At 31.2% G+C, this 11,299-nt stretch overlaps 1 protein-coding gene across 1 annotated transcript; it reads left to right on the forward strand.

The window, feature by feature from the left end:
• The first annotated feature begins 5,897 nt into the window (after window positions 1-5,897).
• LOC133334148 (choline-phosphate cytidylyltransferase B-like) lies at window positions 5,898-9,568 on the forward strand. Its single transcript, XM_061542445.1, has 5 exons — window positions 5,898-6,344; window positions 8,304-8,489; window positions 8,552-8,689; window positions 8,748-8,910; window positions 8,973-9,568. Exons 1-5 carry the CDS (start codon window positions 5,898-5,900, stop codon window positions 9,566-9,568), a joined length of 1,530 nt encoding a protein of 509 aa, XP_061398429.1.
• Window positions 9,569-11,299: the final 1,731 nt, after the last annotated feature.

The following is an 11,299-nucleotide window of genomic DNA, read 5'->3' on the forward strand; positions in this document are numbered from 1 at the left end:
CATCAGTCACAACAGAATAAACAATCGATTTTGATATAATAAATGCTAATATTAATCGATATTTTTTTACTATGGTCTGTTCCCGTACTGCAAGAATCTACTAATTTTTACTACGATAACTCTTTTTTACTTTATGATGATTCTTGCAGTGCGGGAACATACCAATACTGTAAATATATTCCGACCTTCTCAATAAAGGCTTTCGAAATAGATTCGTACCTTTAAAGGTCGTTTACATTAAACCGGATTTGGTTAACCCAGTGGGTTTAAATTTTCAATTCCTTTGAATATATGCCAAATAAATCCTCATAAAGTAGGTTAACCCGGTAAAAAGTTCTAATGTAAATGCCGTATTAGCTTATTTTCCTTTTCATTGCAAAACTTAGATAATTATGCTAGACTCGAAGACTATAAATAACACACTTAAAATTTTTGAATTTTTATTTCAAATATTGATTTAATTTTGATACATTCGTCGGACCTTTATTTTCAAAAATAAGTTGTACTGTAAAAATTGTTGCCAAATTTGATAGATTTTACATATTTTTTTTTTAATTCCTCATCAGTACATGATTTTATCGATGCTTAACTTTACTTAATTTAACAAATTTAAAAATGTTTTCAAAATAAAGCAGTGAGTTATTTATGGAAAAATTGCATGCAATAATTTTCTATTTTCACACTAACACTCTTAAGTGCAGTATATCTAAGTATTCTGAATTAAAAAATGTTCAAAAATACTTCAAACGAAACGAAGGATTTTTAACCCAATTAATGTTTTTAATAAGGGGCCGCCACTGTATATGGCTGGCCAACAGTTAATATTATATTTCTAAGAAATTATATATTTTTCATACATTTGATTAAGTTTTGGTTTATTTGTATGTTAATGTTTGAATACATAAATAATTTACTTAAATGACTTGTATTTAATGAATATCAACAGAAACTTAAACAATTAGTAATAACAAAAAGAAAACTAATTTTTTTTACAAGTAATATGAATTTATTACCTTCCTAAAGATATACAAGTAAAACTCACCATTTTCTAAAGGCTTGGCGCTGATGACAATATGTATTTCCCTAGTGGCGTGATCGTGTTTTCGTCATAACATTTTACGAGATCCCCTATAAACTCAAGTCATAACAAACAGCAAATGTCAGTGTTCAGAGATAGAGAGGGAGATAAAGATTACAACAAAAATACTAACACAACGCAATACATCTTCGAAATGCTCAAATAAAAATTAAAATAAAAATAATTTGATAATGTTCATTGTGCACATGTACATTTTGCCCCAACTCAATTATTTTGACATTTTCCGTAGTAGGTTTGTTTGTTTCTTGATTCTTGCAATACAACGTCAGAACCGTTTGTCCAAAGTTCGGAAATATATCTTATATTTGCAGGAAAATAACATACACAATTCACATTTGTGATCATTATAAACAAAACAGCAAATACCGACCGCATTTCGTTCGCTGTTTCTCGCTCACGTGAGTCACTGTGACGACAAAATGTATGACGTGTACATTATGTTTTGCATTTGAATTTGTTTAACCAACAATAAGTAAATTAAAATAAAAATTCACGTTGGTGTTTTAATACCCGCTAAAATCAGCAGTCATCAGTTTCGTGGCATTGACGTTCGCTCACTCTCTGAATTTTTCTCTGTGAGCCAGACTATCCTCTGTTGCCAATTGCCAGCAAAGCGTAGAACGTAAGCAAATATTTCATTCTCTTCAAAATATTATGTTTTTGCTTTATCGCACAGTTTAGGCGACCTCGAAGTTGTGTAAAGAATACAGTCAGATTCGTTATTCTTTTAGGTTTTTGTAAGATGACAAAACGTGGACTTTAATTAACTTTGCAAGCAAGTGTATTTACAGAAATCAACGTATTATTTTATGTAACCGACTCTGAACAAAGTAAGTGCTGCGAAACACGTAAAATTATGATTTATTTCGCTTTTCGGATATACACTACACATTTTTTTATAGATAGGCTAATTGTTCCTAATATCGGCATGTAACAGAAATCGGCATTAACTGTATTTAAGCTCAAATATCTTGTAACTAAATATGAAAACTTCCTTGAGAAATCTGTCTGTGTAAAATTTAATGAAGTTAAGTTGATTTATTAGGCCACTAGCCACATTTCACGTTTGCTAAGAAATAAATAGAGGATATGTCGATTTTAAAAGACTTTTTTTTCTTAATTGTAAAGAACGTTGTAGTTCTTAACATTTTTGATGCCACCTTTGAAAAAAGTGGTATTCCTATAGACGGCATATGGTTGGAAAATAAGTATTTCGTCATAATTATTAGTTTAAATTGGCAAAATATTAAATAAATATTCTATTTATTTTTCGCATTTTTAATTTTTGGTTTTTTTTTACAAATACTTTTTAAGTCTTTGGTAGACGTAGATTTGCTGCGATTGCCCGTACATAAATTCAGTGCGTTGCGTACTAAAATACTTACCTTCGCACCTTTAGTCCTGATTTAGATTAGGCGAGTTTACTTGCTGCAATTCTTATCGTTCTCTTTTGAACTTGCGTCATGCGTCTATACAAGGCAATTCGATTTCAAAAATATTTTTTTTTTTTTTTGTGACAATGTTCAATTCAGTGCGTTGCGTACTAAAATACTTACCTTCGCACCTTTAGTCCTGATTTAGATTAGGCGAGTTTACTTGCTGCAATTCTTATCGTTCTCTTCTGAACTTGCGTCATGCGTCTATACAAGGCAATTCGATTTCAAAAATATATTTGTTTTTGTGACAATGTTCTGGATTGGTATTTAAAATTACTGACACAACAAACAAAAAACACAAAACGAATTGCCAGAAAATTGCTGGTACGAGCAATTTTTTCCAATTTCTATTCCCCTTACCCCTCTCTCCAGCAAACAAAGACTTACAGGGTTTGTTGAACGTCGGTATTACCCCATGGTACAATTATAAAAGGTAACAGCAAATCCCAGCTGATTTGATTCCAACGTAATACTAGTGTCAATATGAATTTGACAAATTATGTTTTTAAAAATCACCCAACAGGAAAATTGGGAACGCATACAATTTAAAATTGTTCTTTATTAAATGTGCTCCTGTATTCAATTTACTTAATCTGCCTGCTGGGAAAGTTTGAATAAGCAAATATTTCTTCAAGGAATAACTCGATATTCCCAGCATTTTCATATGTGTTACACATATATATGGCAATGGCTCAATTATAGGAAAGATGTGGAATAGATAGATATATAAATTTGATAGATTTTCATTCATGTTTTTCAATTTTTATTTTGAGGATTCGAAAATATTTCATTTTCAAAATAAAAATAATTTGATGATAATTTGTTTGTTTGTTTACATTTTTCTGTCAAATGAGTTGACACTAGTAGAACTTACAACAACAAATTTCCATGTGGTTGTTGTATCGTTTTTTGTACAACAACACTTGCTGTTACCTTCTATTATTATACCATGGTATTACCCAATTTTACTATTTTTTTGATATTGTAAAGGAAAATTCGTTATCGTAGTAAAAAGTAGTAGATTCTTGCAGCCCTACCTAAAATTCAACTAGCTCGTTCGACGTTTTTCACCACAAAAGTAAACGCACAAATTTTCAAAGTTGAAAATTTATTTCAAGTTTATTTCTCGATTTTGTTTAGCTCGCTAAGAATTGAGGCCTCGACGAATTGAGGGTAGTACGGTCGTACAAAACATTTCAATCTCAATTTATTTCATAAACGAGAATCTAGCCCAAAGGGCCTAAGCAATTCAAAAAACAACAAAATATTGACTACTCCAAAGGCTTAAAACTAACAATGAATTATCTTAATAATATATTAACGTCTATTTAGATGGAGGGGTTCAGAACCATTGTAGTTCAAAAACATGTTTATTATTATAATTAGATTATTTGATGTAGCGACCTAGCACATAAGGCCAAGGACTACAATATTATATCTACTCTCAATCACTAATTACAATTTACAGGTTTAAATATCTTATTATAATATCACACTCATCAATATAAAAGAAATATAATTTATTATAGCTATAATTATTTAAATGTTGACATCAGTTATGCAATAAAAGCACAAATAATTAAACAAAATCCATGAATTTTAAGAGGAATTGATGTTGAAATAATCATATAAATGAGTTCGATAACATTTTAAGGAAGAGCTAAACGTTTTAAGAGAAGGCGGTAAGGTGTTGAAAATTCTAGAAATTCGCACAAAAAGGCTTTTTCCAATAAAGGACACAAACGGGGAACAAGTATTTGTATGTTTCTAAAAGATCTAGAAAACTTAAACAAATCAACTACAGAGGAGGGAGTCTGAGTTTAGGTAATGTTGTAATATAATGTCATATACATTTTCTGACAATATATAAAATGTAATAAATGCTATTGATGTTGCCTTTGACCAGAACTAAACGAACATACAAAATATTGTGATATTGGTTTATACATTTTTGATCACAAAATAATGTACAGATGGACAGGTACACAGATACGTTAAATATTGAATTTCAGTTGCTACAAGAACAGGGATGGTCCGTGTGACGAATTTTTAGATTTTCGACTGTCAAAAAGGTGTAAACGTTGAAAATGTCATATATGTTAATAAATGTAAACGTCATATATGTCAATATTATCAGCATATACATTTATTTTCAAGAATATATATTATTTTTTCATATATCTGACAATTCCCTAGTAGAACTAATAAACATTTCAAAATTTTTTTGAGAAGAACATTTTGAAATTTTATATTAATTTAAGTAAAGCATGCGTAATTTCAAATTGATTAATGGAATAGCTATTTTGTCAAAAACCTAATGGATTTGGGTAGGTTTCCGACGTTTCTGACGTATGTATTATACGTCGGAAATGTATGTCATTTACGTCACTGTTTCTGACAGGCCATCTCTGTACAAGAACAAAACAAAACAAGTTATACCCTCAAGGAGGACAATTTTAAAATTCAGAAAAAAAGATATGGAGAACCTTTGAATGCCAAAACGGAAGGTGTCCTTTTACAATATTAAATGTCAAAATCTTCGAAAAATGGCGTTGTCCGTACTGGACCTTTTGTAAAATGTAGATCAATATGATCAATTCTTATTTTGGTATTTAATTGAACATTTTTGTTAAATTATAAGCAAATGAAAATTTGAAGTTTTCGATTCGGTCTTTACACCGTTATTACTGATATTTAGATCCATAGGTAATCCACGCAAGTAACTTGTAATTTTGGTGTAAAACAAGAAACGTTTGAAAAATGAAACTCTGATGGCGGTAACTAGAATAGTGCTGTATGAACGGGTTAATTGTGCAAGAACATACTTGTGAGGCGAACTACGTGGTTCAAAGGCTCGTATACCATAAGTGTTTACAAAACGTCATTTGAAAATATGGCAATGTAATTTATTCAAATTTTTTTAATTTCGTTTGAATTTCTGAAAATTCAGAGTTTTTGTTAAAAGTAAAATTAGTATCGATTGTATATATGTACATAATGCCCTTAAAGCCTTTTTTGAATCATATACGAATTTTGAATGTATAAACATTTATGCAATAATTCAATGAATTAATTAAATCTCAGTATTTTTATAGTCCTAAAATATTTAATAGCTATTAATAATAGATAATGAATATTTCGCCTTATTTGTTTTTTTTCAGATAGCGAAAATAATGCCAATGATGAACGACAGTAGTTTTTGAATCTTTTGGCGGAGCAATACCATAACGTTAATATAATTGAAAATAATCATATTTCGAAAATAAATATTTTCATTCAAACAAACATATATACATAATCTGTTTATCAGTTTGCACAGAGCGTTATATTCAATTGTCCTGTTTTATTTACATCTCTTTGAAATGGCAATGGCATCATCCTCTATAATTTCGAATAATGCAATAACACAACATACTACACCAGTAACAGGAGTTAACGGTACTGCTTCTAATCCAACATTAAATTCTGCACATTTGACACGCAAGCGTTCGTACGAAACCGCTTTGACAGAAACTGTATATAACGCCAACCAAATTGAGAAAGAACACAACGCAACAATGAAACCTCCTTCATCCTTAAGTGAATCCACGTCAACAACAGCATCTCCCGTAAATACAGTGGGTGGATCAAAGGATTACACGCGCACAGTCTCGCAAAACGATGTCGATGACAATGAAAATAATGGTAGCAGTATTTCATCGGATAAAATCACAGCGGAAACATCAGCCAGTCCGGTTAAAAAGAAATACCTAGCACCAAAAAATTTGCAAAATCTACCAAGTGTAAGCAGCGGAACTTCGGATATACAAGTTAGTATATAAATTGATTTGTTTTAATTACCTTGCAATTTGTAATAGGAATATTTAATGAATAGCTTTGAAAATATGAGTATACGAAAAAGTTAGTGATTGCAAAAAATGTTAAAGTAACCCACTCTAATTTGAAGTTTACAGAAGCCCGCCAGTTTTTATTTGAAACGTTAAACGCGAATTTTCCATATTTATATTCAATATAAAGTTAAGAAATATATTCATATTATCGAATACTACTACCGATACATTTCGCTATACGAATTAAGAAAAACATACATCACCAACTACTGACAACATTTTCAGCACAATAATTTACAAATAATCTACCCGCAAACCTCAACATATATACCAGTATATATTGGAGGACGTTCGTCCAATTTAGATGTACATATTTTTAACAAATATTTCTGAAAATGTAGCTTGTATAAAAGCCATAAATGACCATCTTCCGGTTATCTGTGAAGGTAATTTAAGTGCACGTACTTCGACCAACCCTTATTACAACTATAATAAAGCTGACTGTTTCCGATTTAAAAGTTTTATTACTAATAAACTTTCAACTTCTGAACTTCTTCTGTTATGTGCTGATACAAATGAAATTTATGCGAAGGTTAAACTTTTAATATAATAATAAAAGGTTCAGAGACGCTAGTGATCGTTTGTAAATGAATCGCCTTAATAAACAACAAAGCCTTAAAAAAATTAGTACCACTTAATAATATTTTTGATACAAATCAAAACCAAACCTTTAAATATCTCAATATAAGCCAAAAATTGACTTAAACCATTTTCAAAATATTGTCACGCTTATGTATCCTCTAATAAACTCCTAATATCCAACTTTTTTTCTTATTTTACAATATAACATGCAGCTACTTTTTGTATATTTATTATACACATTAAAAAGAAATGAAAAAATTAACATTTGAAAATTCCACTACAAGATCCTGAAGCATAGTATACACATATATATTTATTTACTACAATGTTAATACTATAATAAATATATATTTATTGGCAACGTTCATCAATCAATTAATTCTTTATTGAACTCCGACTGGAATGAAAATAGGTTATTCATATTTGTTTATTGGCAATTAAGACCTATTGATGGCTTGATTGGAATATTCAATGCTTTTAAATGATTGGAGTCATGGTATTGCGAACATTAAAGAGCAACGATTAAACATGGGATGTCCACATGACGACTTGTTCTTTAATTTCCATACTCTGTTGAAATACCGAACTGGTAATTTTGCCAGAAATAAAAAGAAGTTTGCTCTCAAATGCGATTTTAAAACCAATCTTGTGTATGTAAGTCGAATCTGAGACAATTTAACAATGTTTGACTGTATGATACGGACGGACTTTATTGATGGTATAATGTAAACATACACATACACGCCCATATCTAGATCGTCAAATATGATTGCGAAGACCAATTTACTTAATTGAAAGAAAACTGGAGAACGGCTCAATAATTGAAAAGGGAATTGCCTCGGCATCGTTAAGAAAACAAATGCGAGAAGCATTATGGTTCAGATTTTGAGTGTAGAATCAGTTTAATTTTTATTTGCTTTTAGTGACTGCAACAACCAGCAACACTTCTTTTCGTTTCCACTCGGTTTGGAAATAACAACACCCAACTATAATTTCGATTTACATGTAGCAACATTTCTGCCAAGTGTCATTAAAATATACATTAAAAGTCTGTTTTGGTTTTAATATAAAGTACAAATTTCCAAAATGATGCTGAACAAGATCAAGACGTTACCGCTTCACATGGACTTCAATGAATACGTAAATACACAGATATCCTTGCTTTTAGAACATATGTACATCGAGTTTGGAGTTATTCCAAATTATTAATTTTTTGTCTGTCGTATTTTAGCAATCTTTACATACCTATTTTATGACCATGCCAATTTATACATAATTTATTTATTTCGTTCTCAGACCATTTGTAAGCCAGCGCCCTTTTCCACCGATGAAGAAGCAGTACAGGAACGCGAGCGATGCGATTACACACAAAAAATTACATACCAAATGGCTCGCAGTGGTCAATCGAATAGACGCGTACGCGTCTACGCGGATGGTATCTACGATCTTTTCCATCAGGGCCATGCTAGACAACTAATGCAGGTAGATATTTCTGCGACGAAAATACGTAGTGGTTTTGAAAATGCACACGTTTTCTCTTATAGGCTAAAAATATATTTCCTAACGTTTACCTAATTGTTGGTATTTGCAACGATCAACTCACACACAAAATGAAAGGCCGAACTGTTATGAATGATTTTGAACGGTACGAAGGTGTACGGCATTGCCGCTATGTCGATGAAGTAAGTTCGCTTCCATTACATTCCTTGCTCTATGGATTTATCTGAAACCTAATTTTAGATTATTGCGAATGCACCTTGGACATTAACCGATGAATTCATTACTGCTAATAAAATAGATTTTGTAGCGCACGATGACATTCCATACACAGGCGAAGGAGTTGATGATATTTATGGCTGGCTGAAAGCCAAAGGCATGTTTGTTGCAACTGAACGCACAGAAGGTACGTACGACTAGGTGTATATTACCTTAAGAAGTTTCAAATTGTAGTTCAACTCTTTGTAGGCGTTTCAACTTCCGACATTGTGGCGCGAATCGTTAAGGACTACGATTTGTACGTCAGGCGCAATCTCGCACGTGGTTATTCGGCCAAAGATTTAAATGTTTCGTTTTTATCGGAGAAAAAGTTCCGTTTACAAAATAAAATGGACGAACTGAAGGACCGTGGTCGACGTGAATTGACAAAAGTTAAGGGAGATATAATCACGAAATGGGAAGAAAAATCGCGTGAATTCATCGATGCTTTCCTATTATTATTTGGGCGTGATCGTCTTAACACACTGTGGAACGAATCCAAGGGAAAGTTAATTCAAGCATTGAGTCCACCAGGAAGTCCTAGTGGTTCGGTGAATGGGGACTATCTCGAATATGATGATGATGAATATGACGACGTTTTGGGTGACGACGAAGAAGCTGACGATGGGGCCGCGTCCCGAGGCTCAAGTGATAATTGCCCAGACCCAAATATGCACATGGAACATTCTCCGCGAGGTAGACGCACTTATCACCGGCGTGTGGTAGACAGCCCCACAATGCTGCCCAAATCTTCTCAGCCCTCTCTGGACGATGATGACATCGAATTCGAGCGTCGAAGTAACTAAATTTATCCAAAGATGTTACATCGCAACACCGATATACTCTGGCTAATTTATTTATTTAATAATTTCCCTGAACCGAGTTTACTTACATTAAATCCATATTGAAAACAATTGCGTCCTTTTCGAACGGGAGCATAACCTCTTCTTAAAAACTGTTTAAATGTCCCTCTTTTGTATATGCTATATGCATACGTGTGCATAAGACCACTACATTTGATTGCATATCCATGATTTATAGGAGAGGAGATTACTTTTATGCGTGTGATCTAAATGCATATACTTAAAATAAATCCTGAACCTTTTAATGGTGAATTATCTATTTAGGTGTATTACGTGCTACCAAATGATAGCAACTGAAAACTCTTTGATTTAAGTTAGCTTCAAATTCTATTATTTTTTAGAAAATCCAATTTTGTTTGTATGTGGGAATAATAATAATATATATATTGATGGCATTACTTTTCGAAAACATACATATACTATTTATTAGATTTAGTTGTAAATTTAATTTATTTTACTAATACGTATTTATATTTATAAATTCCACTTTCAGTTTCTATTATTTATCTGAAGTCTTTCGTTTCTTAGGTACTTTAAAATCTATGAAAATTTCCGCATTGTACATTTTTATATGATAATAGTGGGAATGTACAATACACATGGATATTCTCCTGTATATTATATATATTCACACATATGTAAATCGCCTATTCTCCTGATTTTAGTTATATTGAATAAAAGGAAAAAATCTATTTGAAATATAATTTTGCAAAACATCTTCCTTTTGCTAAATTGCGTTGACTTTTTGATTCAATTAACTAATTAAATGATATTTAAAGGACAAGTAAAAAATATAATAAGAAAACAAATAAAGTATATGAATTGGGAATAAATCGAAAATTTGTATCAATATTAAAGCAAGAAAAATTTGAATTTCTATGGTAAGTTGGAATTGATGTAAAAAATTAACAGCCTTATTCTGGATATCTCGCATGTACAAAAATTTTCGCTTTCACATTCTCGCCTTATTCTGAATGAATAAGGAGACGCAAAAAATGCGAGATGCGGATTCGAGTTTTCGAAAATGGTGGTTGAAAAAAGATACGTGTTGCCATTGTTTTATAAATGCTTTGTAATTAAAAGAAAATTAATTAAATTTTGAAAATATGGCAACCTACAATATGACATGTGAAACAGCTGTTCATTTTTTGTTGTTTCATAATTTTTATTTAAGTTTTTCACTGTTAAGCGGCTCATTAGGCAAATTTGGTTTTTCTATATTTTTTTTTTTTTTTTTTGAGAGACAGATCCTCACCCAAAATGTCTGTTTTTCGCCTCCAAAATGCATCAAACTCGACTTAAATATTCATTATTACCTTTATACATTCCTTGGCAATATTTGGTTCAGCAGGCATCATTATCAATAGGATTTCCAAAGGCATTTCATTTTCTGTTTTCCAGATAAACATTTGCTTACTATCATTTATAATATTCTAAATCGTCATGGAATAAGTATTGTTAATATTTTTCATAATATTTTTAATATTTTTCATAAAAATATTTATTATTTTGTGCGAACAATTTCTCATTCTCCGAGAATGCGAAAAAATTCACACAAAAATTTTGTTCAGAATAAGACGAAGGGTATCACGTGGAATTGACATCCAGAATAAGGCTGTAATTGATTGCGTAAAGTTCATTAAGCAAAATTCAAAAAAAAAAAAAAAAAAATAC

The sequence above is a fragment of the Musca vetustissima genome, unplaced genomic scaffold, assembly GCF_032173495.1.
Source record: "Musca vetustissima isolate MV318-11 ecotype Yass unplaced genomic scaffold, APGP_CSIRO_Mvet_v1 utg3141, whole genome shotgun sequence".
NCBI lineage: Eukaryota > Metazoa > Arthropoda > Insecta > Diptera > Muscidae > Musca > Musca vetustissima.

Bases quoted from the DNA above. Each gene is read 5' to 3' on its own strand.
- LOC133334148 (XM_061542445.1), top strand. From the start codon at position 5,898: ATGGCAATGGCATCATCCTCTATAATTTCGAATAATGCAATAACACAA. The intron at 6,345-8,303 runs GTTAGTATATAA...TTTCGTTCTCAG, and splicing joins GCGGAACTTCGGATATACAA to ACCATTTGTAAGCCAGCGCC. The intron at 8,690-8,747 runs GTAAGTTCGCTT...ACCTAATTTTAG, and splicing joins ATTGCCGCTATGTCGATGAA to ATTATTGCGAATGCACCTTG.